Raw genomic sequence first — 27551 nt, 5'->3', positions numbered from 1 at the left:
CTCGGCCACATGGCAGATCCAGGGCGCCAGCGGAGCGGTTGCCGCCGGCCAGCCAGCTTTCGGCACCTTGGCATCATCATCATCGGCGTCCTCGCACTTGGCCGACACCGATCGCGCTGTCACCTCGCCGTCCCAGACGGCCATGCACCTCCGCGCCTGGCACACCTGGCGCGTCTCCGACGCGTCCGCCTCGCTTGCCGTCCCTCCCTTCTTCGCGTCGCGTCGCGTCGCCGCGTCATGCTTCGTCACGACGTGTCCGTTCCCACAACCTCGCCATACTCGCCCGACCCACCCGCCCTCGCCGCTCAAAGGCCCTCTTCCGTCGGCGCGTCGCGGCGGCGCACCCTCCCTCCTATTTTCCCTCTTGGCCCCTATTTCCAGCCTCTTCGCACCAACCCCTGTCCTTATCGGTTCCATCTATACATCCGCTCTATGACCAAGCGACGGGAAAAGCACATAAACACAGAGAAGTGGAGGCATATACAACTTGATTGGCGAGGCGGTCGAGGCGAGGGCGAGCTGTTGCTCGAGTCGCTCGACTTCCTCGACCCGCTCGAGCCCGACCGCCGCGACTTATCGCACAGGACGGTCAAGCTCCCACTTGTTGCACTCGAGCCGTGTGCACCAAACGTCCAGAGCGCAACCTGTTCGGCTCCTTGTCTTGAGTTTGGCCGTCCACTGCGCCTCGCTAATCAGCCGAGCCGTGTCGGCAATCGTGCTGCGGTCCGAGGCGTGCTTGACGATCCGCGCCCATTGCGAGTGACTCAGGGCTGCGGCATCCAAAGAGGCGTAGCGAGCTACCAAGAGCCGCACTTCCGGAGGGAGCGAAAGCAGAGGGAATGGCTCGGGGCTGCCGACAGGGTTTCGCATCGTCGCCGCCTCCGATACCGTGGGCGTGCGACCGTGAATGATTACGCGTGCAGGAACGATGGAGCGGGCCGCAGCTTCACGCACACGGTCCGCCAGGTTGTTGTTCCGGTACAGAAGCCCCTGGAGCCGGCGAAGGAGAGGGTCGAAGGTTTCGTGCTCTGAGAACGTGTTGAGCACGTACGACTCGCGACGGCGGGGGGCGGGTTCATCTGTAGGGGCGTTGGCGTTGGCATTCGCCGGTGCCGCTCCTGCATCCCCTTGGGGAGGCACTGCTAGTGCTGTTTGCTGGATTGGTTGTGCGACGAATGGAACCGGTTGTGGTACCGGGACCTCGTCACCGCCCTCGACCTCCTCAGGCTCGTCCCTGTTGTTCTCGTACAGTGACACTTTCTCAAGAGTAAAGTTGCCCCTGGCGATCGCGTCGATGATCATCTTCATGCCCTCACGACCGAGGTAGTTCTCCTGGAGCTGGAGTTCGCGCAAGTTCTTGGCGCGAGGCGACAGCAGGAACTCGGCGATAGCCGGGGCACACGACGGCACAAGACGACATGATGCCAAGCAAAGGTTGTGCAGATGCGGCGCATTCAGGGTTTCGAATAGCTTGACGGCTGCTGTCGAGAGTAAGACGTTGTTGGCAAGAACGAGGACATTCAGGTGCGAGCGGTCCAGATGCTCCACAAACTCGTCGACGCCACCACCGAGCTAATACTCTGTTATCATTTCGCCCAATTGCGACAACACTCCGAAACAACTTACAGTAATCTTGTTCGATTGCACGTACATCATGCGCAGCTTGTGGTCTTCACTGGCGTACTTGATGGCAGTGAGGAGGCCTTCGTCACCGATATCATTGTCGGCCACGTTTATCTGGACCAGGCCCCATTGCTTGGTAGGCACGTCGTTGGAGAACAGCAACCGTTTGGCCTCGAGTCCGCGCACCAGGGCTACAGCGCCAGCGTTGCCCAGAGCGTTCAGGGGGGCTTCGAGGTGCTCCTTCTCGAGGGTGACCTGTTGGAGGATTCGGTTGGCTGCAAACGTGTGTCAGGTCGCTCGTTGCTCGGTGGTCGGGCGCACGCGCTCGCTCCTATTGACCGACGCGTCGCCACATCCACACTCACCACCAGCGACGCCGACCAAGTTGCGGCCGACGAATGACAGGATGGTAGGGTTGTTGTCCTGAGTGGGAAGACTCATCGTACTGGTGACGGGGAGTGGGGATGCGTGGGTGGAGCCTGATGTGGTGGCGTGGACAGTTGGTCGGCGATCGACTGGCGACGCAGACGAAGATAGCGAGACGGAGTGGCGACGATAGCCAGATTCACTGATTCTAGACCCCGTTCAACCCTGCAAGACGATTGTTACGTTCAAGTGAGAGAGATGTAGACAAGACGCGTTGATCCAGACTCGAGTCGGGCATGCATACTTGTGTTGTGGCCTAGCCAGGGGTCGACGGGCGAGGGGTTGGTCGCACGATTCAACAATTTCTGGTCTGGCGAGGCGTCACGTCGTCGCAACGTCACTAGCACGTCACTGGTCGGGTCCTCGCGCAATGGCCGTGGAGCCGTTACCGCCGTTGACCGCGATTCAACCGTGGCTTGAATTTGTTTGTTTTCAGTGGAGCCAAAGTCAAAGCTCAGAGCCAGTGCAGCCACTGTGCGGTGGGGGGTGACGTAAATAATATCACGTGAGTTAATTTGTCTGCCTCTGTCTCGATGCCTTGCCCCGTCGTGGGCAGTCAACATAGGAGTCGATGCAAAGGAGCGCGCCATCCGCTGGAAGGAAGGTGATTGCCGTGGAGCACGAGGGGACGAAGGGTCGACGCGAGCAGTCCTAGCGCAAAAGCGCCAATCGATATGAGGAATGACGGGGTGGCCGAGATCCTTTATCCGCCCTGTTTGCCGTCGGTTCGTGGTTCGTTTGCCATGCTGTTGAAAGTGGGGCTTGTCCGCCTGTAGCCGCTATGTCCGCTGTTGGGTCGATGAACAGATCGCGACGTCGTGTGACAGCGAGGAGATCCATGTTTGGGGAACTTGATCTTGATCGCGAGCTCGTATGACCTGTCTGGCAGACGACTTGCCGAATCTCGACCACTGGCACGTCGCATGATAGCCCGTGTGCTTGCGGTGCTCGCCATCCACATCCATCAGGAATGGTTGACGCAGTTTGCGCATGGCCGACGAAGACAAGATTGGGGGCAATCGAAGGTAAACCCTGCGAGTGGCGGGCTCCACCACCATCGAAGCGAGATAACCAGCTCATGGCGAGCGAAGCCAAACATCCACCGGAGTTTTGGCACACCAGCGCGCTTCGGCGGTGGAGTCAATAAAGCAATGCGGGGCAGGGCGTTCATGCGCGCGTTCGATGCCTTCTGATGCCATTGGATGCTGTCGGCTCCCATTGTGAGGTCATTGCGGCGGTAAACGGGTCGATGTGGTTGCCCTACTTCCCTATCGTTATCATCATGTGCTTCACGCAGCCTCGGCTGTTCGATAGTCGTCGCTGAATGAACGACTGTGTACGCTGATTGGACCAGTTGTCTTGGCGTCACCGCTGTTATCCTCGTGTGGCCAGATCATGGCAGGTCGCGCTCCCACATCACGCACCCCACTTGTTCGCGCCAAAAATAAAGTGTCTCCATGAGGGGTTCGTTGTAGAAGCGGTTGGAGTCGTCCGAGTCCATACCGTTATTGTTCTCCAGGTCCCGTTCGCACTGAATCGTCATCTCGCGCAGCTTGCTGGCCATGCGGGTGATGGAGCCCCGATCCTCGGCATGGGCGAGGATTCGGAGCCATTGCGCTTGGCTGAACGCAGTGCCGTCTCGAGAGCAGTGGCGGACGATGTCGAGTTGCAGCTCGCGTGGAAGATCAAGCAGGCGGAATGTGCCGGCCTCGCCGGTTGAAGGGCTATCGCTCATCTCGTCACTTCTGGCAGCTATCGCATGGAGAACAATGCGGGCTGGGGCGATAACTCGAGCCGCCGCCATTCGCACGCGGGCCGCTAGCCCTTGATTGCGCACACGGATTCGTTTGATGGAGCGGTCTGCAGCCTTATCGGCTTTATGGTTATCGACTCGCTCCCGTTCGACCCGAGCCTCCTCTTCTGGGCTCACTTCTCCGGACCCGTAGAACGGGGGCTGTGGGTCCTCGGCATTGCCACCCACCCAGATCTCCTCGAGGCTAAAGTTCGTCCTCTCAATGGCCGCGAGTATTGCGGCAATGCCTTCTCGTCCCATGGAGTTGTTCATGATGGTGAGAGATCTGAGACGCCAAGAGCGCGGGGACTCGAAGTAGGCGACGATCGAGGGCACACATTGTGGCTGAATGCGACACCCAACGAGGCCCAGCGACGTGACCTTGGACAAAATACCTTCGAAGAGTGTGATAACCGACTTTGTTCGAAGTGGGTTCCGGTCCAAGCGCATTGAGCTGATGGTTGTCGCATTGAGCAGCTCAACGAACCCAACAGCGTCTGCCAGCTGGAGAATGGTCAGATCCACTTTGGCTCCCTCGAGCCACCGGCACCCACCTCGGCCCCGTTTTCGTCGATATTTAGAGTCTCAAGCGACGTGTCATTCACGGCATATCCAAGAACTTCAAACACGCCCTCGTCGCGCAAGTTGTTCTTCCCTATGCGGACAGTGTTGAGCCCAAACGGATTGTGGTCACGGGCATGTGAAGCTCGAATGCGTTCCAAGCCTTCAAACAGGTACTCTACGCCGATCGATCCGAGGTTGTTATTCCAGAGGAAGAGGAATTTGCATTGTGGTTGGATCTTGGTGAGAATCTGCAGAGCTGTTGCATGACTGTCAGCGCCTGCTGGCCTATGCCGCCGCCTCGACGCAAGCAGGGGGGTACAAGGCCTTCATGCTCACCGCCCGCCTTTCCAGTCAGGCCTATACTTTCCAGGTAAAGAAAGGAAGGTGAGGAGTTGAGCCCCTCATCCTCCACGTCCATGTCGTACGCTGGAGGAAGCTCAGCCATTGCGGAAGCGGCAAGCGCGGCAAGGCGTGCTGCGCTAGTCGAGGTGGATCGAGGCGGTAGGGGCGCGAGGTATTGGCGGCATAGGGTGTGGTATTGTGGTTGTTAGAGGGTGACAAGGACGCGGCTTGTCTCGTTGGTGTGGGGTTATAAGATAGGCAAGAGTCGGAAGGGGGGGAGGGGAGCACGAGGACACACGCTTGTCGGAACAGCAGCAGGCAGTGAGTGGCCCGCCCAACACATCGGAACAGACACTACCCGGAACCCCCAAGTCAAGTTTCCCACGGTCGCCCCACCAAAAGGCGGGTCGTGCCTTCCTCCACTTTCGCGGTCCAGCAGTGACCGAGTGACGCGGATCGAAGCACACGCTGCATCGCATTGCACCCATCTTCTTCTTCCTTTGTCTCTTTGTCTCGTTTAAACAACGTCGTCGCCATTCAGCATGGACGACGGAGGTGAGATGGTGTACATGGCGCGAGACTGATTTACCACAGACGTCCCGAGTCAAGGTTCCTTTGTCCTCGACCTCGCCTTCGAGACGGGGATGAAGTGGGCGCCGACAGACGTGCCAGCAGACACCCAAGCGTTCGAGGCGTGGTCCAAGACGATTTCACTTCGCGACCTCTGGTTCCCCTATAGCCCAAGGCGATACTCCATCACATGGTCAACCCGTGCCGAGCTGGACGACGTCCTTGGCGCGCTGCAGCGCTTCCCGATCACAACAATCATCCTGCGCGATGTTGACCACGACGAGCCACAAGCCACCCTTCTCATAGCATACTTTATCGACAAGCTCAACATCCCCACTATGAGAACCCTGGGGATTAGGACGAGGAAGTTTCCGGCCCAAGTGCCCGTCATCTCAGCACTGGCAGGGTACCTCGCCAGGCGGCGCAGCCACGGGCTCCGACACCTGACTATCAACGGGGAGGACATCGCGCTCGAGCTTCGGTCGTCCCTCATCCCAATCGTCAAGGCCAACTACACGCTGCGCACGCTCGAGATCATGCCCGACAGCCCGCCCATGGGGCTCCCCGCCGCCCCGCACGTACGCCTACAGGGCAGGTGGATGGAAAGGGGGTACGGCTACACGCCGATCTACCACGACATCGACCGCGAACTGTTGCGTAATGGCAAGATCGCAGAGTGTGTGTGGAAGGCGGCACTGCGGGGTCTGGGGCCTGCGAGAGTCATCTTGCGGGGCCGGAAGCCGACTGCAGGGAAGGTGGAGCCACTGCCAGGGTCAGCCGAGAAGGAGACACCCACGGCCACCGCAACGACAACCGAGACAGCCCCGGAGACGGCGACAATGACGGTGGGCCAGGCCACGGCGGAAGCTGGGAAGGTCACTGCGCCCGCAATGCCACCACCAAAGAGTGAATCTCTACAGCCGCCTGGACCATTGCCGAGGCGGCTGAGCTACAGGGTGTCATCATTCTGGCGGTCGACGCCACCGGCACAGGCGCAAGTCACGTCGGCCAAGCAAACTCCACCCCCAATCTCCAGGAGACTCTCCTCGACCATTAGCAATCTCGCGGCGCCGTCTACCGAGTCTTCCTCCGCTCCGTCGGCGTCGGCATTAACGCCCAAGCCCAATGCAGGCCTCTCCAGGAGACTATCGTCGACAATCCTTGCTGCGGCAGCCGCAGACAAGGTATCGGAACCGAGATTAGAGCCGGTGGCCAAACCGGTCAGGCCAAGCACAGCAAGAACCCTACTCTCCTTCTTCCTCCCCCAGCTCAAGGCCCGTCCACGATCTCGAAACCTATCGATCCTCGACCTGCCCTACGAAGTGCTATTCGAGATCCTCGTTCAGGCGTCCGACCACCCGGCACAGCTCACGCTACGCCAGTGGCACCGTCTGTTTGAGCATGCTGGCGATGCCGAGGCGTTGAAGTGCCTTGTGGCCCAGCTCGGGGAGTACGTGACGGAGGACCGGAGCTGGCGGGCGGGGATGAAGGAGTGGTTTGATGCTGGGGGGATATGGTATGAAGAGTAGGTTTAGGGTCCGGCTTGACAGAGATTGTTCACCGTATAATTTGTGAGTTCACTTCGTTCCCACTTGCTCGCACATTCAAGTTGCTTCACATGTAACTGCATCAATCATATATCCAACTACGTCTCCGCGTTCGCCTACAGGTTCGCTTTCGCTCAGAAGTTCTCGCCGGTAATCTTGTTGGTGAGGTCCCAAAGCCTCAGCGCGGCCTTCTTGTCCTTGGCATATGGCAGGATGTAGCCCATTCCACCAACGAGGAGATCCTCACCGCCAGTCGTGGGGAGATCGGGCGCGATCTGTGAGTCGACGAGGTAGACACCGTTGTGCTTCTCCCAGCGGGGGTCGAAGGCGGCCGTGACCGTCGTCGCGGCTCCCTGGGGAATGCTCTTGAAGAGGCCTGGCTTGGGGGACCCATCCTCGTTCCAGAAGGCCGAGAAGGCGCTGAAGTCCTCCTGCGTGAGATGACGAGAGAGGTTGGTCATGATGACGCCGGGGTGGAGCGACACGGCGACGAGGCCCTTGTCGCCGTACTTCTCGGACAGAGCGAGCGCGTGCAGGATGTTACCCGTCTTGCTCTGTCCGTACGCCGCGCGCTTCTCGTACTCCTTGCCCTCGGAGAATCCGAGGTCGTCCCAGCGGATATCCGACGAGCGGTGGCCCGCCGACGACACCACAACCACGCGCGGGCTAGGCGTCTTCAGGATCGAGGGCAGGAGCAGCGCGGTGAGCAGCCACGGGCCGACATAGTTGGTGCCGAACTGCGACTCGAGCCCGTCGCTCGTCTTGCCGTACGGGTTCATCATGATGGCCGCGTTGTTGATGAGCACGTCGGGGTCGCCGAGCGCCGCGATGTCCGCGGCCGCCTTGCGCACCTGCGCCTGGGAGTCGAGGTCGAGGATGACGGTGGCAATGTTGGCCGAGGGCGTCTCCTTGAGGATGTCGGCCTTGGCTGCGTCGAGCCTGCGGGGGGGTGGGTCAGCGTCGAGCCCTGTTAGGCGGCACGCGGGCCGGGGACGACCGCCGGCCTGACGACTCACTTGGCCTGGTCGCGCGCCGCGAGCACGAGCAGCTTGGGTCCCTGCGTCGCGATGGCGCGCGCAGTCTCGTATCCCAGTCCGCCAGGCGACGTGCCAGTGACCACGACTAGGCGTCAGCCTTGGCCGAGCGGCAGGGACTCACCATAACGTCCCTTGATGCGGTCGCCAAACGTCTCGGCGACCTCCTGCGCGGTGGTGTCCTTGGTAAACTTGTCTCCGGCGCTCATGGTGTATGGATGCGAGTAAGTCGAGCTGGGGAACATAGCATGCCCTCGACAGCCCACCCAGCATATATACCCACCCCAGCACCTCGCTTGCATCCAAACTTAGCACGCCATGAACAACCTCCACAGATCCACCTCGCCGAGGCAGCCAGCTGCCTCCACCACCTCCACCCAACCAGCCGCGGCTCGTTCCTGACATCATCGGATTGCACCGTGCCGTCGTGCCCGTCGGCCAGTCCACACCGAGGCTGCTGCCAGCTCGGCGAGCCCGCCCCGCTGACCAAGGCCGCTGCGCTGCGTGCGCTATTATTGTGCTTTGCGCAGCTATGTATGCCGCGCGTCGGCTACGCTGTCGGGTGTGCGGGGCCGGCGGTACTCTGCGCGGGGTGTGTCCGCGTCGTCGGGTGGCTGCCACAAGGGCACGGACGCTGGTCGTGATCGCTTCATACAACACACAGATACAACTACGGCCTGCCTACTACACCGAGCGCTCCTCTACGGCCTTAGCCACGCCACCCACAGGAAACACCACCCCGTGGTCCCACGTAAACCCCCCGTCCGCCAGCCAAGTCTCCATCGCGCGGCGCCACGTGTAGAGCTTGCTCTCCGGCACGACGGCGTCGGCGAGCACGCGCACGAGCAGGCGGAGCGCGGTCTCGTCGCTCGCGTGCGCAAACAGGCGCGCGTGCTGCGCGTCGCTGAGCACGTTTGGCGGGGCGCAGGCCTCGAGGATCGCGTATGTGATTTCCAGCGGGAGGTCGAGGATGGACGTCGTGGCGCGCGTAGGCTCCCCACCTCGCGACTCGTCGGGCTCGCGCTTGCGCGCTCGCAGGATGGTCCGCGCAGGCACGAGCACAGCCATAGCCGCCTCGCCGACGGCCCTGCGCGCCCAGATACTCCTTGCCATGCTCCATTCCAGCCGCGCGTTCTGCCGCGCGCGCTCCGACGCGTCGCCCCAGCGCGTGACGTGCGACTCGGAGCCGAAGGCGACCGGCGTAGCCAGCGTCGAGCCCTGTATCGTCGCGTCGGCGAGGAGCACGAGCGTCTGGAGCGTCGAGCGCGGGTTGTTCTCTATTGCGGACACGACAGCCTCGCGGTCGGCCAGGGTCCACCGCGCCGGCACGAGCGCGAGGTACTCCAGTCCCGTGGAGCGGGGGGAGGACAGAAACCCCGCCAAGGCGGGCACGCACGAGCTCGGCACGGGCGTGTCCTCGAGCTCGGGGAAGGTGCGCAGGCTGCGCACGCACAGCGTCGAGAGCAGGTGGGTCAGCACGCTCGCGTACGTCGAGGACGGGTGCAGCCGGAGGATGGACAGCGAGCGGACGGGGACGAGGTTGAGCGTGCGCAGGATATCGCCGAGCTCGTCGTCCTGGCGTGAGCGGGGTGAGGGAGACAGTCGCACTCACGCTGTCCCACTTGATCTCGACCGAGCCGCCCTCGCGCGGGATCGCCTTGGACGCCGCCGGCGCGGGCAGGAGCAACGCCGGCCCCTCGGCACACCGCGCAGGCCACAGACCCGCCGAGCGCGAGTGGCACACCTGGACGTTCAGGCGCGCGTGGCATGTGATCGTGTGCGTCGTGGTCGTCATGGTATCATGGTGATGAGGAGGAGTCGAGTCGTTGTGTTGTCTCGCTGTTGTGTTGCGTGATCGACGCCCACCACCGCCAGTGCTGTAGCTCGGAGATTGCCCTCCGACGTCATTTCATTTCACCCGAGCTGGCCGCGAGCCGAGGCGCCTTGGGCTGGGAATAGACGCGAGGCAGGCGGCGTCAAAGGCGAACTTTAGGCGGCGACCTGCACGTCAATAGATGCAGAGATAAGACCCAGGCCCACGTTCAGGTGGATGGATGCAGCCATGTTGAGGCACTGAGAGATGGACGGCACCAACAACGACACACGGCAATATCCTCGACTTCACTACAACCATGCGTACAACTAGACTATAAAGCGGCCGTCGGCCTTGATCATCCTCGGCCAAGGCGTGATGGCGAGCAGCGCGATCACCGCCGCATGCACCGACCGCCGACCCGAGCAACGCGAGCACCAGCGAGCCTCCACCTCGCAGCTCGACCCCTCCACCTCACGCGCGCTCCCCCTCCACCATCCTCCACCCATCCCATCTCGTCGACGGCTTCCACGGCCTCGATGGCCTCCACCACACCACGGCTAACGCCGTCGATGGTGCACATGCTCCACACGATGGTGTGCTCCGCATTGCCGTGGCAGCTGACCTCTTGATGAGCTCTTGTGCTTGCTAGCGCCTCACGCGCCCACCGGCTCGTAATAGAACTTGCCGTTGGCCATCCACTCCCCCATGGCCTCCTTCCAGCTCTGCCCCGCGTACGTCCGGTCTCGAACCTCGTCGATGAGCACCTTGAGCGCGACCGCATCTTCAGCGTGTTTGAACAGCCGCGCATACTGGTCCGACGTCAAGGCAGCAGCATCCCCAGACCCGTGCTTGAGAATCTCGAGGCGCACGCGCTGCGGTAGTCGGAGGATGGGAAAGTGGGTGAACAACTGCGGCATGTCGGGTATGGGCGAAAACGACAGAGCCTGGTGGCCGTGCCCCGTGCTCGACGACGACGACGACAGCGTGCGGCTGCGCGACGAAGGGCTGTCCATCACGGGGCTGGAGGCGCCAGAAGAGCTGCTTTCCTGATGCCTGTGCGCGTGCGGCTGCTGCGGCATGTGCGACGCATACTCGCCCGGCGCGCTGAACTTGGCACCGCCAAACCACCTCGACATCTTGCGCTTGCGGACGGCCGCCTTTTCCTCGGCACCCCAGGGAACGACTTCCTTCGATGCCTTGCACCCCTTGGGCTGCTGATGCTGCAGCTGCTCCCGGTCACCGCGCGAGAGGTACCCGCGGGCTGCGCTCGGGCCGGCTGGACGACCGCGGAGGACGATGCGAGCGAGCACGAGAGAGTGCTTCGCCGCACTCAGGGCACGGTCGTTGCTCACGGCGTTTCTTGCGAGGCTGGCCTCGATGCGGTTGTAGAGCATCCCGCGGGCGTCATAATGGCCCTCGAGCTCCCATCTGCTGGTCGGCACGCACCCGCCCGAGTCTTGAAGCCTGTAGAATTCGGCACTGAGCGCCGTGCCGTCCAGCAGGTCGATGCGGCGGAGCGTCGACGCAGGGTTGTACTCCAGCGCCTCGGCCAAAGCCGCAATATCCGCTATGGATAGGCGCGAGATATCGAGGGCAATCTCCTCGAGGCCAAACGAGCCCGAGTGCCGGAGATAGTCGGCCAGGTCGAGCACAGATAGCGGGGGAAAGGGCACCGAATTGGACAGGTACAGCCTCCGCAGCTGCGGGATGGACATTGTGGAGAAGAGGTGGTCGAGGCAGAACGAGTGGGCCGCCGGCGGCGAGATCTTGACGACCCCCAGACTGCGCACCTGCAGGTTACCCATGTCTGTGAGGATGTCCTCGAGCTCGGAGACCTGCGCGGTCCGGTCGCCGATTTCCGCGGAGCGTCGAGCGCGAGCAAGGGGCGACGCGCACAGGAAGGAGGGAGAGGGATCAAGCACGGCCATTTAGCGCCCGACTATCGTGTGCTCGCTCGCTCCCTCCAGATCTGACCTACCGAAGACCACCGGATGACACAGTAGCCTCCACCGGCGTTGACATCTCCACGCTTGAAGGTCGTGTTGAGCCCCTCGACCCACTTGGCCGGGTCGAGTTGTGGTGAGCTGCCCATGTACTCTGTCGTCTGTGGTGGGTCCCACACAAGGCCTGGGCGAGTGGCCGAGAGCCCAATATGGATGGTGCCCGTTGCAATGTCGGAGTGCGTTCTCCAGGGCTAATCGCGGCGCAAGGGGGCGAACGGGTGGGGTGGCGGCGACTGTCAGCCGACTGTGTCCCTCGGCTCGGCTCTCGCCGCCACGCACACTCACCATGGTGCCAGGTTGTAAGCCAAGATTGCCGCGTCTATCAGGAGAAGTGGCGGGTCGCGCCCGGCGACATGCTTGCTGATATCTTAAGTGGTCCAGTCGGGCCAAGAAGGGTTGTGGCGATGGTCGCGCAAGTCGTGATAACCCCGCTCACCCACCCTCTTATCCCGTGGCCCTAGTCGGGCGGCGCGTGCACATGATGCAGGCGGCGAAGGTTCAGGCGCAGGCGCAGGCGCACCGGCTCTTCCTGCGCGCGTATGCGCCGGGGCATGCGGTGGCCCATGCGCGATATCGCAGAGTCGCGTGGGGGACTTGGGTGGGGAGGGCGAGGAAGGCGGCCCCGCGGCTCCCGCAGCACTCGGCGCGGCACGCTGTGCGGGCGGGTGCCTCGCGACCTCACCGTGGGCTGGGCGTGGTAGCTGACACAGTGAGGCCGGCGAGGTGTGGGCCGGCGTGGACGGCGTGGAGAACACCCCGAATAGCTTGACGCGTCGAGGGGCCAGGTAGCGCAGCTACTGTTGCGAGGAATAGCGGAGACGAGTTGTCGGCGCGCGCTGATGAAGATATGCCATTGCCTGCGGGTACGGGTTAGTGGATACCTGCGCGGTCGTGGTGCTGGTTGCAAGCTGCATGGATGTCAGCGACCAAAGCGGCATGAGGTGGTTAGGTTGTTGGTACTCACCTTGTGGATGTGGAGATATCCGGTGGAGGGAGGAGCGGTGCACGCGACCCTTCCTCGCGACGGCTGGGCGACGGCGTCATGCACGACGACGAGGTGGAGAACGTGTTGGGTGTGCCGCCGGCACATCTGCGCGTGTTTCGAGGTGCGCACAAGACGCGACTTGCCGGCATTACCCCAGGTCGTCACTCTTGTCGTTGTCGCCCTCGTCGTGAAGCAAAGTCAAAAAGTCACGCGCGTCGAGTGTCGTCGTGGCCTGGAATCCCCCTGTATGCAGGAGATTCACGTTGCAACCTCGTTCCTCGTTGACCCCGTAAAGATCCAAAATGCCGAGACGACGAGCAGAGGATTAATGGCCATGTCGTGTTTCATCCAAAACCACCTGCGTGCCTCGGCACACCTGACATGTCACAACTGACCTGCACCCTGCGAGCGGCAACAAGCCCGTCTCACCACCCAGCCAGCGTCTCTCGACCGACCGAGGGGGAGAGGGAGGCTGGTCACGACGGCCAGTGGTGCATCAACAAGCAAGCAAGCAACCCAACTCGTTCGCCGCGCGACTGATCTCTCGATGCTTCCTCAACACCATCACCACCCACGACTCTAACGACCCGAACCACGACCGCGACGCGCGATGCCCCGCCCACGGCTGCGAACATGGGCGTCCTGCCTCGCTGTGCTGCTCGCGTTCGTGCTGGCAGGCTACGACGCGGACCCGACGACGCTCGTGTCGACGCCGTACCTCGCCGAGCTGGACCACCCGTTCCCCTCGGCGTCGGAGCAGGACTCGATCCGGCGCGCGCTGTACACGTGCGACGTGGCCAGCTTCATCCTCACCGCGCTCGTGCTCACCCCGTGCTTCATGCAGCGCCAAGGACGGCGGGGGACGCTGCTCCTCGGGGCGGTGTACGCCTTTGTCGGGGCTCTGATCCAGGTCATCTCGCCCAGCCGCCCCCTCGCGGTCCTGGGACGCTTCTTCGCCACCCTCGGCAAGGCGTTCGCGCTCCCCTCGGCACTGGTGTACGTCGCCGAGGTGGCGAGTACTGCCGACCGCGGCGCACTCCTCTCCCTCGCGCAGGCGGCATACCAGCTCGTAAGTGCCGCGCCGCCCGGTGAAACCCGCGCTGACTCGCCCTAGGGCTCGTTCCTCGTCTTCTGGGTGCAAGCCGCCCCGGGCGCGGCGACGCGCCAGCCCCAGCTCGCAGCGAGAATCACGCCCCTCGTGCAGCTCTACTTCCCGCTCATCCTCGTCCTCGGCATGCTCCTGGCGCCAGAGAGCCCGCGGTACCTCGCCTCGAGGGGGCGGTACGAGGCCGCCATGCGCGCGCTCGCCACGGTCCGCGACGAGATGGACCCCCGTGCGCTCGAAGAGCTCGAGGAGATAATCCGCGCCGGGCCGGCTCCCGAAAAGTCGGACTACTTCCACCAGCTGAGCCCGTACCTCGAGCTCGTGGCCAACAGCGCGAGCCGGCACCGGCTCCTCCTCGCCTTCGGCCTCGGCGTCGGCCTCACTCTCGGCGGTAGCGCGCAGGTCGTGTCCGACGCCGGTGCGGTGTACAGCTACGCCTTCTGGCCACGGCAGCAAGGGACCTCGCTCGACCAGGACCCCAACATCGACATGTCCGAGCTCGCCCTCGCGCGGCGGTATATCCGGAGCTCGACCGGCCCAGGGCTGGCATTCTTCGTCCTCCCTGCTGTCCGCCGCGCAATCGAGCTGGTCTCGGCCGCTGCGGCGCCTCTGCTAATCGCCAAGCTTGGGCGCAGACGCCTTGTCGTCCTCGGTGCCGTTGCCACTGCCGTTCTCCTCGTCCCGCTTGGCGCGGTCGGCGGCCTCGCCAACGTGCTCACGAAACGCGGCGTGCTGGCAGGGTACAGAACCGGCTGGGCGACATGGACCATCCAGGGCGTCCGGGTCGACGACCCCCGGCGCAGCGTCGGCGTGCTGTACGCCATCTTCGCGACGATCATCCGCGCAGTGTACCTCCCCACTGTCGCCGCCGGCGTGTTGACTTACACCGGCGAGATGTTCTCGCAGGGGGTGCGCGCGCACGGCGTGAGTATCGCTCTTGCGCTGTACGCGGTGCTGGACGCCGTGTTCAACGACCAAGCCTTTGCTCGCTTCACCTCGTCGGCCGGGCTGTTCGCTTGTGAGTTCGCTTGAGGGGGTGTCGGGGACGTCGGGCGATAGCAGTCGGGCTAAGATAAGGCCGCGGCCTTGTCGGCGACTGCTACTGGCAATCCCCGGCCGGAGTGTGATATCCGGTACTAACTCCCCTAGTCTTCCTCTTCGCGGCCGTGTGCCTCGCGCTCAGCGCCTTCGTCTTCCTCCTCCTCCCGGAAACGCGCAGCGCCGACCTGGAAGGCATGGAGGACCTGTTCGAGCCGGAACAGCCCGAGCGGCCGGCCTCAGTGGCCAGCGAGGCGTCAGTCGCGAGCTTTGGGTCCCGACCACGTTCGAGCCGGTCCAAGCGACGCCAGCCGCTCGCGCGGCTAGGGGCGTAGGCAGCAGCTAGTTGTATAGCATGTATAATATAACGACGAGGTGTTTCGGCCGTCGCGTCGTCGCGCAAGCGAGTGGAGCGCACAACAGATCTCTTGGCTGGGTCGTGCCAATAGTCGCCGCTGCCCGCAGATCTGGCACCAGGTTGGTCGGTCACTTTGGCGTTCCGCGGCTGATCGGCACAACTCTAATGGCGAGGCGAGTAGGCGAGGATGGGTCGGGGGTGCCGAGGAAGGCAAGGGGCGTGTCGGGTGCCGGCGGCAAGGAGGGCAGCAGCCACAGGCCATGGAAGGGTGAGAGGCTCTCGCTTCTGCTCCTCGTCGTCCCCTCTCCGGCGGCACAGCCCCGGCGGCTTAGCAGCAGGCAGGGCGAGCTCACGCCATCGTCGCAGCGGCCCCGCTCCGGCGGCACAGGCGGCGCAGGTAAGCATCCCCCTGCGCATGCCGCCGGCCCCTCGTCATCGGGCGAGAGAGACAGCCACGCGCGTGGCGGTTGGTCGCCGCCCTGAGTGTCGGCCGAAATCTGATAAGCCGAGATTCCCATAGCGCGTTTGGAACGGTGTGGCGCCCTGAGTTGGTGGCTAGCCAAGCCAACCCTCGCTTGCTTGCTTGCCCGGCGCAGCACCTCTGGCGGTGCCCTGCTCGCTCCACCCAGACGACGACGTCATGCTCCATGCACATGCTGCTCCCCGCAGGCAGGAGTGGGTGGCGCTGGAGCGAGCAGGCCGGGGCATCCCGGAAAAGGCGGGGTTATCTGATAACCCAGGGGGCGGGCAAGGTGGACTGGCGCGAGAAAAAAAATCTCGCTCGTCACATGGGCTCTCTTGGCGACATACAAGAGGAGAGGGGGTGCACTTGCCCGCTGATGACCCCGACTAGATCTACTTCCCACCATGTCCTCACTTGAGCCGAAGGACGTCTCGCCGCCAAAAACCGACTATGAGCTTCCCTCAGCTACCAGCTCGGAGGAGACGCTCGTCGGCGTGACCAAGGTACAGGCCGCCAACTCGGTGTGGTGAGTGTTGTCAGGGCGACAGCAGGGAGCAGGGAAGCAAGCGCAAGCCAAGAACGGCGTGGCGTGGCAGTGGCTAACCACGCACCACGCAGGGGCCCCAAGACGCGCTGGATCCTCTACGTCTCCATCGGGCTCGCGGCGTACATCTATTCTTTGGACGGTACCACGACGTGGCAGTACTTGGTGTATGCGACGTCGAGCGTGTTCCGTGAGTTGCTGCGTGTGTGGGGGGTGGGGCACCCGCGTGGCACTTTGCGTACCTCAGTCCCCCCTCACCCCCCCGTCGTTGCCTCCCATCCTGACACACACCGCAGAACACTCGATGAGCGGCACGATCGACACGGCAGGCGCGATCATCATTGCAGTCGGCAAGCCGCTCATGGCGAAACTCACCGACGTGATCGGGCGCGCCGAGACGTTCATCCTCGTCGGGCTGCTCTACGCGGTCGGGTACGCGGTGATTGCGGGTGCGAAGAACGTCGGCACGATCGCGGGCGGCACGATCGTGTACCGGTTCGGGTATACCGGCCTACAGCTGGCGACGCAGGTGCTCATTGCGGACATTACGACGCTGCGCTGGCGCGGGTTCATGTCCGCGCTCGTGTCCGCGCCGTTCATCATCAACGCGTTCGTGAGCGCCGAGATTGCCGAGTCTATCCTGCCGAAAGCGGACGCGACGGGCGTGCGGCCGCTCGGGTCGGACAGCTGGCGCTGGGGCTACGGCATGTTTGCGATCCTCGTGCCTGTCATCCTCGTGCCGATTTGCGGGTCGCTGCTGTGGGCACAGCACAAGGCCAAGAAGGAGCGCCGGTACGAGCGCGACCCCGCGAGCGTGGGGACCAAGATCAAGCGCGCGCTGCTTGACATGGATATCGGCGGGCTCATCCTCGTTGCTGCGTCGCTCGGCCTCATCCTCATCCCCCTCGGGCTCGCGCCCAAGGCCGTCCGCCAGTGGAAGACGCCGTCCATGATCGCCATGATCACCGTCGGCGCGGTGCTGTTCCCCGTCTTCCTCGCGTACGAGTACTTCGTCCCCCGCAAGCCCGTGTTCCCCATGCGGTGGCTCCGCCGCCTGCCCATCCTCGGCGCGTGCCTCATCGGCTTCTTCGACTTTGTCTCCTTCTACCTCCAGTATCAGTTCCTCTACTCGTTCATGACCGTCACCCAGCCGACCTGGTCGAACCGCTACCTCAACTACTTTATGCAGACGCAGACGGTCGGCCTGACGGTGTTTGGCCTTCTTGCCGGCGTCATCATGGCCGCGACGCGCCGCTTCAAGGTGGGTTGCTGTGTGGGCGCTGCGCTAACCCTGCCTAGTGGATGCTGATTGTCGGCCTTCTCATCCGCCTCCTGGGCGTCGGGCTCATGATGTACGCCCGCTCAGACTCGGGCAACACGGCGTCACTCGTCATGTGCCAGGTGCTGCAGGGCCTCGGCGGCGGCTTCGCATCCATCACGACCATGGTCGCTGCGCAGGCCTCCGTGTCGCACGTCGACGTGGCGACCGTCACCGCCATGGTGCTCCTCCTCACCGAGGTCGGCAACTCGGTCGGCACAGCGGCCGCGACGACCGTGTGGACAGAGTACATGCCGCGCGCGCTCGCCGACCACGTGCCGGGGAACAACGCGACGCTCAACGCCGAGCTCTTTGGCTCCATCACCACGGTCATGACGTACGCCATCGACGACCCGATCCGCCTCGGCGCGATCGAGGCGTACCGCAGCGTCATGCACCGTCTCGTGCTCGGCGCGCTCATCGTCGCCATCTTCCCGCCCATCTTTGCCTTCTTCCTCGTCAAGAACATCCGCCTCACCGACACCCAGAACGCCGTGGACGGTAAGAACTTGGCTGGTGAGCAGGTGGAGGAGGGCCAGGTGGGCCAGGGCGAGGCCGTCGTCCCCCTCAGCGGTGGGCGGGAGCGCAAGGTGTCAGTCGCCCCCGTGTAGCGTTAGACTAGTAAGCGTATAGTTGATCCGAGTCATGTCATAAGTGCTTCAGTGCTTCAGTGTTGCCGCGGTGCCGCCTTATCGCCCACCCGCCCGCCGCCCCACGCCACCTTGTCCGTTGGTTGTGCCGGGTGAGCCGTCGCAGTTGACCTGCTGTCCACCCACTGACCGAGCCTCGATTCGACACCATGGGTCATGACACGGCGCCGGACCGGGCCGGTCTTGACCGCGGCAGACCGACTCGGCGGCCTCTCTAACCCTTGCCAAGCCCCTCAATCGTCGGTCAGCCGTGTCAGTCCGGTGGCTCAGCCGGCCGGGTGGGAGGTGGGGTGGGTAGTTGAGTGAGTCAAAGTGGGGTGGGGGTGGTGTCAAATTACCGGTCTAACCACCGGCTTCTGGGAAAGTTGCAACTCCATTGCCCGCCCTGAAGTCACCACCTCCCACTTCATCAGCCTTGCCGCACTCCGTCCTCGAGCAATCTCACTTCCCTATCTCCTCACTATCGATCGTGCATTCCACAATGGACGCCCGTACGGATACGCCGAGCAGCGGCGGCGAGGATGGCAGCGTTCCACAGCGCAAACGTGGCCGCGAGGGCTCGCCGAGGCCGTACAAGAAACGTGCCTATGGCCAGTCGTGCTATGTGAGTGTGGAGTGCTGCGCCCAGCGCAGCCAGCACGGCACAACCAACAGTGAGCTCACGCGACAGGCGTGCCGTGAGCGCAAGATCAAGTGCGAGGTCGATGGCGAGCCGCCATGCCGCTCGTGTATCGAGACCAACACGCTCTGCGAGAGTGTGGAGCGTGCGAAACCCGCCCGCAAGAAGCGCGACCTCGACGGCATCCTGTCTTCTATCGAGGCGCGGCTCAGAAAACTCGATGATCTGGAGGCGCGTACGCGCCGGCTCGAGTCCATCTCACATCCGTTGGCTGGATCTTCATCGTCGCTCGCGGTCCCCTCGAAGAAGCGCCGTGATTCGCGTGCCAGCTCGCCGCCGTCCGACGAGCCCCTCAGCGGCCCGCGGTACGACCTTGGCCCACCCGCCCGCCCAGTGTATCACGGTGAGGTGAGCATGTTCGATGACTCGGAGACGCGCCCGAGAGCCTCGCCACGACTCGAGCCTGCCGCGCGCGACTGGACACCGGATCGGCTCAAGGCCGCCGCGCGTCTGCGTCACCGGTACGCGCCGCCCGAGGACGGTGAAACCTGGGTCGACTCGTACTTCTGCTGGGCGAGCACCCAGGACTATGTCGTCCACCGCCCGCTGTTCCGACGTGAGTTGCGCAGCCTGGAGGCAGCTGACATGCAGGCGACATGGCACTCGGCGGCGGGCCTTGGTTTTCAGAGTTCCTCCTCGTCTGCATGTATGTCCCTGGCATCCGCCTCACGTACCAGATGGACCAGGACGAGCGAGAGCAAAAGGGCGAGCAGTACTTCAGCCTGGCGATGAGCATGCTCCCCGACGTTCTCACCTCCCCGCCGACGTTTGCAAACACGCGTAAGTTTGGTGTGGGATATGGATGACGGCATACTTACGGCCGGACGCAGAGGCACTCCTCGTCCTCGCTGGGCGGCAGGTCGCACGAGGCCAAACGACACAGGCATGGGTGTTCACTGGCATGGCCATCCGTCTCATGCAGGATGTGAGTGGTCATGCAAGGTCTTCGCTGATGCGGGCAGATGGGTATGCACCTCCCTCCAAGCCCGGAAGACGCGACGAGGTTCTCGCAGGAGGAGAGAGATCAGCGGACAAGGCTATTCTGGGCTGGTGAGTCTAGATACCCAGAGGCGCCGCCTCGACTGACCATCATCAGCATACACATGGGACAAGGCGACTGCGCTGGTCATGGGACGCGAGCCATGTTTGCCCTTGCGGCCATACATGACCCCCGACGCGCTCCCAGCGGACCCGGACGACGACGCCGACTGGGTGCCCTGTGTCCCAGAGGGAACAAGACTGCCCATCAACGTGCCGTACCCCAAGCAGCCAATGCTCAAAACACTTACTCTTCGGCACAACGCCAGACTGTTCGCCATCCTCGAGTCCATCCTCACGAACATGTACTCGCCTGGTCTGCCAAACTCCCGATCCGTGTCCTTTATCCGCACTGCTATCGAGGACCTTGAAGCCTGGCGAAAGAGTATCCCAGACGTGCTCAAGCTCGAGGGCCCAAATCTTCCCGAGTACTGTCCGCCGCCGAATGTTGTCGTCTCAAAGTAAGCTGAGCGCAAGCCGCCAAGCTGACAACCCCAGTATGCTCTACCACGCCATGCGCATCCTGGTGTATCGACCCCTTCTGACAGACAACGGACGCTCGTCGCACGCCTCAACGGCCCTCAGCCAGTGTCGTAACGCGTCGGCGGGCGTCAGCCACATCCTCTCGTTGTGGGGCAAGACGTTTGGCGACAACTGCCACCACTACATCATCCTGTATTGTAGCTTCATCTCAGCGTGGGTTGAAAGCTCTCACGCGCAACTGACCCACCCAGGAGCGTCGACATTCTGCTCATCCGCAGCGGAATCCAGTACCTCCGCGACGAGGCCTTCCAGCGTGTGCACCTCGCCCTGACAACGCTCGAGAATGCCCAGCTCCAAGGCCCATGTATCTCTCGCGGCGTGGTCAACATCCGATCTCAGCTCAACCGCGCAATCAAGGACTTTGGCCTGCCCGACCAGCAGCCTCTGCTGCCGCTCCCACCACCCGCCTACGTTGCAGACATCGCCCAGTCGTCGCCCCAGCCGCTCTCCGAGTCGCGCACGCAGCACGAGCCGGCTGCCGACTCGTCGCAGCCCCCAGCATTCCCCCAGTGGTTCCCAGGAACCGAGTTCTGGGAGAGCCAAACACTGCTGGATATGCTCAGCGCGGCACCTATATCCACCGAAGACCCGTTCGCGTTCGGCGCGACGGAGCATGACCTTGGCTTGGTTCTGTAGTTTACATGTACTGATTAATCCAGCTACGAATCTGATTCTGGCCAGCCCTGATGCATGGGACAGGCTTAGTAGAGAATCATGTACTCGTTCATACCGAGCCTCTTGCCCATCGCGGCGGACAGGAGGGCCCACTTGTCGGAAAGGACAACGGCCCGGCGCGAGGACGCCTCCCGGTAGACGTCGCGGTCGTGCACGGACACGGCGCAGGCGCCAGGCTCGACGGACAGCAGGACGACGTGTGCGTCGGCGAGCTCGACCAAGCGGGCACCGTGTTCCTGAGGTGTCAGCTGCGGCAGCGCACCGTTGCCATACCACTAAGACTGTCCTGAACAGCTCGTTGCTGCGGCCCGGCAGGTGGATCGCGAGCGGCGTGCCGTCGGACACGAACGTCGTCTTCTGAACGGGGGCACGGGGAGGGGGTGGTGGCAATCTGGCGGCGGGGATGAGAGCAGGCCCACCGAACGACGAGGACGCGTCGCCGCCGGCGGTGATCATGTCGACCAAGGTGTCGGCCGCGCCGAGGTGACAGAGGGCCGCGAACGACGCCTGCTCGACAGCCTCTCCGCCACTCCGCTGGATTGAGCTCGTGATCTGGCGCTTGGCCCCCGACTCGTCGGTCACCCGTACGACCGCCTCGTGGAGACTCCTGTCTGGTGCCCGGCGGCACGTGTAGTCGTAGATGTCGTATGTGGCCTCTGGCAGGCCGCGGGAGGCGAGATGCTCGTTGAGCAAGCGCTTGTTGATCAAATCATCCGTGTGCTTGCCGCGTTTGGTGGGTGGCATGGCGGATCGGTGAGTGGCGAGGTGTGTAAGAGTGTCAAAGGAAGAGAATGCATCGTTCAATGAACAGTGTTGACACAATTGTGTGCAGCAGTGGTCTGTGCACGAGCGCACAGCGGGGCACCAGTTGCCACTCAACTGGCAATGAACTGGGCTCTTCACAATCTGCATACATGTGCCCACTGCTACGCGCCTACACAGTCATGGCGGCCGACTTGATAATCAAGAACTCGTCGACGCCGTAGCCCAGCCCGCCCTCCTTGCCCGATCCGCTCTCCTTGATGCCGCCGAATGGGCTCTCAGCAGCGTTCGCGATCGCCGTGTTGATCGCGACGGTGCCGCTCTCGAGCTTCTCGTAGCAGCGCCAAGCGCGGCCAATGTTCTGCGAGAAGACATAGTTGGTGAGTCCCATGTCGGTCGCGTTGGCGAGCTTGAGCACCTCGTCCTCGGTCTCAAACGCGTAAATCGACAGGATGGGGCCAAAGATCTCCTCCTTGTACACCTTGGCGTCCTTGCTCGCGCCCGTGATGAGAGTTGGCTCGAAGAGGAAGCCTGTGCCAATGCGCTTGCCGCCCGCGTGGAGCGTGCCGCCGTTCTTGATCGCATCGGCGACGAGGCCTACCGCACGCTCGGCGCCGCGCTCAGTCGTCAGCGCGCCGGTCGTCACGCCGGCGTCGAGACCGTGACCAGTGTTCAGCTTGGCGACACGTGCCTTGACGAGCTCGGAGAACTTGTCGATCACAGACGCCTGGACGAAGATACGGTTGGCGCAGGTGCACACCTGGCCTGCGTTGCGGAACTTGTTGGCGACAAGGGCTGGGGCGTAAGTTGGTGGCTCAACGAGTCGCCCAACTCACCATCTGCAGCCTGCTCGAGGTCGGCGTCCTCGAACACGATAAAGCTGCCGTTACCGCCGAGCTCGAGCGTGAGCTTCTTGAGCGAGCTGGCCGACTGCGCAGCGAGGAGCTTGCCGACGTTGGTCGAGCCGGTGAAGCTGATCTTCTTGAGGCGCTTGTCCTCGCAGAACTTCTGGCCGACCTCGGGCGTCGTCTCTGACGACGCAGTGACGACGTTGACCACGCCCTTGGGGAAGCCCGCGCGCTGGGCGAGCAGCGCGAGCGCGAGCGTCGTCGTCGGCGTCTCGGGCGACGGCTTGATGACGACCGTGCAGCCCGCCGCGAGCGCCGTCGCGATCTTGCGCAGCGCAATGGCGATGGGGAAGTTCCAGCTGCATGACGTCAGCTGGGCGGAGATGGCCCACTTACGGGCACAGGAGGCCAACGGGCCCGATGGGCTGCTTGATGGTGAAGAAGCGGAGCGAGGGGTTCTCGTTGGCCTTGAGCACGTCGCCCTGGATGCGCTCGGCTTCGCCGGCCATGATCCAGGAGTAGGTTGCTGAGTTGGGTGAGCGTCCGCGCAGTCCTCGTACCCACCGGCGTAGTCGACCTCGGCACGCGCCTCGGCGAGCGTCTTGCCAGCCTCCATCACAACGAGGGTCGCCAGGTCCTCCTTGTTCTCGCGCACGAGGCGGTCAAACTCAAGAAGCAGGCGGGCGCGGGTCCGCGCCGGGAGGGCCGAGTACGCGGGGAACGCGTCTGTCGCGGCCTGGATCGCGGCGTCGGCGTCGGCGGCGTCCATGCTCTCGACGCGGGCCCACACCTCGCCCGTGGCGGGGTCCTGCACCTCGAACGGCGTGCGGTTAGTCCCCGAGCGCGCGGGCGCGTCGTTGATCCATCCCGTGGAGAGGAGGAGCGAGGGGTCGTTGAGCGTGAAGCGGGGGGAGAGGACCATCGTGGAGGTTGAGAAGGTACGCAAGGGGGAGAGGCGAGCGGTGCGGAGGAGGGTGGCGCGGGACAGCATGTTGGCGAGGAGCGTGAGGTAGGTGTCTTATACGCCGAACAAGAGCTACATGATATGGGTTGCGGGATGTGGGGTTGAGGACAAGTCACAAGCCAAGACCCGACGCAACCACTGACGGCATCAGATATTGCCGACGCTTGACAACAACAACAGTGGCGGCGTCGGGCCGACAGTCGCCGGTCGTTGCCAGCAGGTCCCGGCAAGCCGTGCTGACACACCCCGCGCCGCACAGCGCCGTACTTACAAGCGTCGCTATTCAAGATGGATAGTATGGCCAGCGGGGTGCCCGCGGGGCCTGCTGTACGCTTGATGGCAGCGAAGCGTCGCGCCGCGACGAATTGGCGTTTCGGACCTCTCCGACGCCGATAGCACGTCCCGATTTTCAGATGTCGACGGCGCGCATGTCAGATATGAGGCGACAGTCGGCGATAGTCGACATGCAATGTCAGATTCTACGTATCTGGCCCTATGGCGGCACGCAAAACGGCGATGGCGGGGTCAGGTGCTCCGTCCCGCTTGTATCATCGCGTGCGTACCCAGGCCGGAGGTGGGGCATGGTCGCAGACACTCTCTCTGATCCCGGATGCCGACGCCGAGGTGGGCCCCGACTTGGCCCCCGGTGCCAAGAACAGACGTGCAGCCACGAACCGACCCTCGCATTCACGCCTCGATTTACTGGCACAACTATTAACTTATTGACACAACGATTGACTTGAGTTTATTTCCCACGGCACTCCCACTAAAGCGCGTACCGGAACCCCCTGGCCAGATCAAAGTCCTCCTGGACGTTCAACTTGCTCTGGTCGACCTCGCCCTCGAGCCTGTCGCGGCGCGCGTTCTCGTACTTGAAGTACGCGGTCATGGCGAGCGCGAGTATCGCGCCGAGGATCGTGAAGCCGACGTTGAGGCCCAGCCCGAGGCGGTAGTGCGGCGTGTCCTTGATGGGGAAGGCGTAGCTCATGCCGACGGCGGCGCACTGCCCGACCGTGTTGAGCATGCCGAGGCCCATCGCGCGCTGCGAGTGTGACGGCGTGTTGGCCGTCACCCAGCCGACAATCATGGGAACGGTCGCGTACGCTGCGGACACGAGGCAGATGCAGCCAAAGTACCGTGCGTGCAGGATGCTCCGGCTCTTCGAGGCCGCGTCGAGCCCGAGCATGAGCGCCCAGCCCAGGCAGCCGAGCATGAACGTTGGGGCGATGAGGTATCTGGCGCGCGTAAGCTTTGGCGTGGCGTGACAGCAGGAAGACTCACCCGCGCCGCTGGATGCGGTCAGACGTAACCGTCACGATGAAGGTGACCACCAGGCCGACGGCGTACGGGGGCACTGTGAAGAGCTGGGCACGAGCGCCCTGATAACCGAGAGAGCGGATGAGGGTCGGGAAGAAGCCGTTGACGCTGGCCGTGTTCGCGCAATAACAAGCGAAAATGACACACATGACCCACGACTTCCAGTCGAGGACGGCGCGACGGAGGCCGCGCATGTCGAGGCCGTTGTCTCCCTCGTGGATGGAGTCCTTGGCCATGCGGGCAATGGCGATCTCGCGCTGGCGCTCGGTAAAGTAGCGGCTCTTGGCATCAGGGTAGGTCGGGAGCATGAAGAAGAGCATGACGGAGAGGACGATGCCGGGGAATCCCTCGACTGTGGGTGCTGGGTCAGCGGAGGCGGCGCCACAAACCAAGAAAAAAAACGCACTCATGAACAAGATACGCCACTGGGCAATCTTGCTGTGCTTGATCGAGTTTACGCCGAACGCAATGAGGCCGCCAAAGGCGCCCGCCAGGCCGGCGCCCGAGATGAGAACGCCGAAGCGCTTCTGCAGCTCCTCCTTGGTGTACCAGAACGAGAAGAGGAGGGCTACGCCGAGACCGAACGTCGCCTCGCCTGTGGGGGTAGAGTCAGTGGGGCCTGCGAGTGCCGGGTACGGCTGCGGATGATGGGTGTGGCATGGCAATGTTTCACCGGCTGTAGCCGCTGGCCGCTGGTGCCACGCATCTGATCCGCAGCCGCGGCAACCGCCAGGGACTCACCGAGGCCAATGAGCATGCGGCACACGTACACGCCGGCAGGGTTGTGCGTCGCAGCAATGCCCGCTGCGCCCGCCGACCACATGAAGCACCCGAGTCCGAGCGAGGTACTGGGGGGCACGATCTTTGAGAACAATGTGCCGGGTATCGAGAAGACGATGTAAAAGATGAAAAAGCAGCTGAGCGCAAAGGAAAAGTTCTTGTCGTTGCCGTGGAGCACGTCCTTGGTGATGCCCATCAGGCGCGCGTTGCCAAGCGAACCGCGGTCGATGAACGCCGTGATGTAGATGCCCATGGAGAAGGACAACAGGGCAAAGTCTGGCGTCAGCGCATGTCGGGCGGCAGTGCCACTCACCCATCTTGCGGATAAGCCCGCGCTCCTCCTTGTGCGTGTAGGACAGCAGCACCGGGTCGTCGCCAGCTACACTGCCTACCGCCGAAGTCGTCTGGACGTCGGCCTTGATCTCGGCCTTCTCGTCTGCGTAGTAGTGCTCCTTCTCAGACATGTTGCCGTGGGGTGTGGAGCGAGACGGTGGCCTCGCCCTCTCCCTTTATACACATCCCGCGCGCACTCTTCCCACACCCCAGACAGCCTTCAGCACCTCGTTCGGGAGCCACCTGTAACCGTCTTCCGTTGGTATCCACCTGAGGCAGTAGCGTGTTGCGGGTCGCCAGATTGGCGGCCGTGCCACGATATCCAGACCGCCGGGAAGCCGGCGCTGGCGCATTGCGATCAGACTCACCCACTACACGTCACTGGTGCCACCCCACTCCGCCGATGTGGGACCCCCCGGGGGCCTGCGGCGTCTTAACGCGTAGCGTGGTCCGTGGTCCTGCCCCAAGCCTGCGGCTTCTTTTGCGGCTTGCCGACGACCCGAGAGGAATGTGCGATAGAAAGGCCGCGATGCCGCCGCCACTGCCGCGGCAAGCGCGGTCCAGTGCCGCACGTGACTTGCATACTGCTGATACGTATTGTGCGCTGCGGTGAATCTGAATCAGCAATCACCGCACGGCTGTGGACGGAGAGATGCACAGACTGCACAAAAACCTCCAGCATGATCGCCCGATTGCCGACCCCACGTTTGATATTGGGGACAATTAAGATGGCCGCCGCCGCTGCCGCCGCCGACGGGAACTCCACCTCTAGCCGTTGCCCACCACAACCGTTTCGTAAACGCCAGTACGGCGTCTCTTGCAGTGTAAGTGGCCCAGCCCAGCCCGAGCGTGGAACGCCGCTCATGCACGTAAGGTATGCAAGCACCGCAAAGTCAAGTGCGAGGGGGCGCAGAACCCGCCGTGCAGACAGTGCGTTCGGGGCAACATTGTTTGTGATGCCGGCGGCGCTGGCGGGGTGCGGCTAGGAGCCCCGGTCCCCGAGGCACTCCACACGGCCCGGCTCGCGCGCCACGAGACGCGCCTCCGATATCTTGAAGCTGTTCTGCTTGGTCTGGGAACTCGAACGACGACGACGCGGCATGCCGAGCCGTGCACATCGCCTATCTCGAACTGCCGAGGTGGTCTGGGCCTCGCGGCTCCACATCTTGTCGACGACGTCGCTACGAGCTCGGCGCCGTTGGGGTCAGTCACATCCGCGCGGCAATCTCCGCCGCCGGCCTGGACTCCAGATGTAGATATGCTCACCACTGGGTGTATTGATTCTGGGGGGCTCCAACTTCGCAGACGGCGAGATCAGACCGCGTCTGCGGGTGCGTAGATCGCGATTTCACATCTCGAGTGTGGCATGTATCCGAGGTTCGACGTTTGAGCTTTCTCCCGCCGTGAAGGCCGTGAACCCAGACATGTCCGGAG

The 27551-nt window shown here is 63.3% G+C and overlaps 11 protein-coding genes across 12 annotated transcripts; 3 read left to right on the top strand and 8 right to left on the bottom strand.

The window, feature by feature from the left end:
- Positions 1 to 404: 404 nt before the first annotated feature.
- RNH1 (Ribonuclease inhibitor) lies at positions 405 to 2064 on the bottom strand (the record flags this gene model as incomplete). Its single annotated transcript, XM_062772770.1, has 3 exons — positions 405 to 1572; positions 1627 to 1898; positions 1989 to 2064. 3 exons carry the CDS (start codon positions 2062 to 2064, stop codon positions 574 to 576), a joined length of 1347 nt encoding a protein of 448 aa, XP_062628754.1. The 3' UTR covers positions 405 to 573.
- Positions 2065 to 3442: 1378 nt separating this feature from the next.
- On the bottom strand, positions 3443 to 4986 carry LOC62_04G006204 (uncharacterized protein; the record flags this gene model as incomplete). The annotated part of the gene is made up of 4 exons (XM_062772769.1): positions 4742 to 4986; positions 4396 to 4661; positions 4031 to 4345; positions 3443 to 4003 (listed from the first exon to the last, which is right to left on the bottom strand). The coding sequence occupies exons 1-4, from the start codon at positions 4848 to 4850 to the stop codon at positions 3443 to 3445; spliced, it is 1251 nt and encodes a 416-aa protein (XP_062628753.1). The 5' UTR covers positions 4851 to 4986.
- Positions 4987 to 5237: 251 nt separating this feature from the next.
- Positions 5238 to 6374, top strand: LOC62_04G006203 (uncharacterized protein; the record flags this gene model as incomplete). The annotated part of the gene is made up of 3 exons (XM_062772768.1): positions 5238 to 5302; positions 5342 to 5895; positions 6273 to 6374. Exons 1-3 carry the CDS (start codon positions 5290 to 5292, stop codon positions 6372 to 6374), a joined length of 669 nt encoding a protein of 222 aa, XP_062628752.1. The 5' UTR covers positions 5238 to 5289.
- Positions 6375 to 6998: 624 nt separating this feature from the next.
- Positions 6999 to 8107, bottom strand: TIC32_1 (short-chain dehydrogenase TIC 32; the record flags this gene model as incomplete). Its single annotated transcript, XM_062772767.1, has 3 exons — positions 6999 to 7803; positions 7881 to 7986; positions 8023 to 8107. The coding sequence occupies 3 exons, from the start codon at positions 8105 to 8107 to the stop codon at positions 6999 to 7001; spliced, it is 996 nt and encodes a 331-aa protein (XP_062628751.1).
- A 475-nt stretch (positions 8108 to 8582) lies between these two features.
- LOC62_04G006201 (uncharacterized protein) lies at positions 8583 to 9693 on the bottom strand (the record flags this gene model as incomplete). Its single annotated transcript, XM_062772766.1, has 2 exons — positions 8583 to 9473; positions 9511 to 9693. The coding sequence occupies 2 exons, from the start codon at positions 9691 to 9693 to the stop codon at positions 8583 to 8585; spliced, it is 1074 nt and encodes a 357-aa protein (XP_062628750.1).
- A 674-nt stretch (positions 9694 to 10367) lies between these two features.
- Positions 10368 to 12005, bottom strand: LOC62_04G006200 (uncharacterized protein; the record flags this gene model as incomplete). The annotated part of the gene is made up of 3 exons (XM_062772765.1): positions 10368 to 11549; positions 11693 to 11908; positions 11997 to 12005. The coding sequence occupies 3 exons, from the start codon at positions 12003 to 12005 to the stop codon at positions 10368 to 10370; spliced, it is 1407 nt and encodes a 468-aa protein (XP_062628749.1).
- A 1307-nt stretch (positions 12006 to 13312) lies between these two features.
- On the top strand, positions 13313 to 15180 carry PLT3 (putative polyol transporter 3; the record flags this gene model as incomplete). Its single annotated transcript, XM_062772764.1, is given in 4 exon segments — positions 13313 to 13771; positions 13817 to 14825; positions 14957 to 14975; positions 14991 to 15180. The coding sequence occupies 4 exon segments, from the start codon at positions 13313 to 13315 to the stop codon at positions 15178 to 15180; spliced, it is 1677 nt and encodes a 558-aa protein (XP_062628748.1).
- An 871-nt stretch (positions 15181 to 16051) lies between these two features.
- mirC lies at positions 16052 to 21126 on the top strand. 2 transcript variants are annotated; one of them, XM_062772762.1, is made up of 13 exons: positions 16052 to 16192; positions 16285 to 16400; positions 16507 to 17471; positions 17510 to 18101; positions 18592 to 18782; positions 18849 to 19413; positions 19449 to 19637; positions 19688 to 19782; positions 19820 to 19907; positions 19954 to 20108; positions 20184 to 20356; positions 20394 to 20591; positions 20630 to 21126. In XM_062772762.1, exons 1-13 carry the CDS (start codon positions 16071 to 16073, stop codon positions 21072 to 21074), a joined length of 3894 nt encoding a protein of 1297 aa, XP_062628746.1. In that variant the 5' UTR covers positions 16052 to 16070; the 3' UTR covers positions 21075 to 21126. The 2 variants fall into 2 exon arrangements, with proteins under 2 accessions (XP_062628746.1, XP_062628747.1); XM_062772763.1 differs by having other exon boundaries at positions 19954 to 20356.
- A 13-nt stretch (positions 21127 to 21139) lies between these two features.
- LOC62_04G006197 (uncharacterized protein) lies at positions 21140 to 21857 on the bottom strand (the record flags this gene model as incomplete). Its single annotated transcript, XM_062772761.1, has 2 exons — positions 21140 to 21349; positions 21387 to 21857. 2 exons carry the CDS (start codon positions 21855 to 21857, stop codon positions 21140 to 21142), a joined length of 681 nt encoding a protein of 226 aa, XP_062628745.1.
- Positions 21858 to 22018: 161 nt separating this feature from the next.
- On the bottom strand, positions 22019 to 23645 carry UGA2 (Succinate-semialdehyde dehydrogenase [NADP(+)]; the record flags this gene model as incomplete). Its single annotated transcript, XM_062772760.1, has 4 exons — positions 22019 to 22670; positions 22712 to 23082; positions 23120 to 23249; positions 23288 to 23645. The coding sequence occupies 4 exons, from the start codon at positions 23643 to 23645 to the stop codon at positions 22048 to 22050; spliced, it is 1482 nt and encodes a 493-aa protein (XP_062628744.1). The 3' UTR covers positions 22019 to 22047.
- An 808-nt stretch (positions 23646 to 24453) lies between these two features.
- prlL_4 (MFS transporter prlL) lies at positions 24454 to 26248 on the bottom strand (the record flags this gene model as incomplete). Its single annotated transcript, XM_062772759.1, has 5 exons — positions 24454 to 24922; positions 24969 to 25356; positions 25411 to 25599; positions 25746 to 26060; positions 26098 to 26248. 5 exons carry the CDS (start codon positions 26246 to 26248, stop codon positions 24454 to 24456), a joined length of 1512 nt encoding a protein of 503 aa, XP_062628743.1.
- Between the last annotated feature and the right edge of the window lie 1303 nt (positions 26249 to 27551).

Source organism: Vanrija pseudolonga, chromosome 4, assembly GCF_020906515.1.
Source record: "Vanrija pseudolonga chromosome 4, complete sequence".
NCBI lineage: Eukaryota > Fungi > Basidiomycota > Tremellomycetes > Trichosporonales > Trichosporonaceae > Vanrija > Vanrija pseudolonga.
This window is presented reverse-complemented; position numbering and strand designations above follow the sequence as displayed.

Bases quoted from the DNA above. Each gene is read 5' to 3' on its own strand.
- mirC (XM_062772763.1), top strand. From the start codon at position 16,071: ATGTCCTCACTTGAGCCGAAGGACGTCTCGCCGCCAAAAACCGACTAT. The intron at 18,783-18,848 runs GTGAGTGTGGAG...CTCACGCGACAG, and splicing joins CCTATGGCCAGTCGTGCTAT to GCGTGCCGTGAGCGCAAGAT. The intron at 19,638-19,687 runs GTAAGTTTGGTG...GGCCGGACGCAG, and splicing joins GCCGACGTTTGCAAACACGC to AGGCACTCCTCGTCCTCGCT.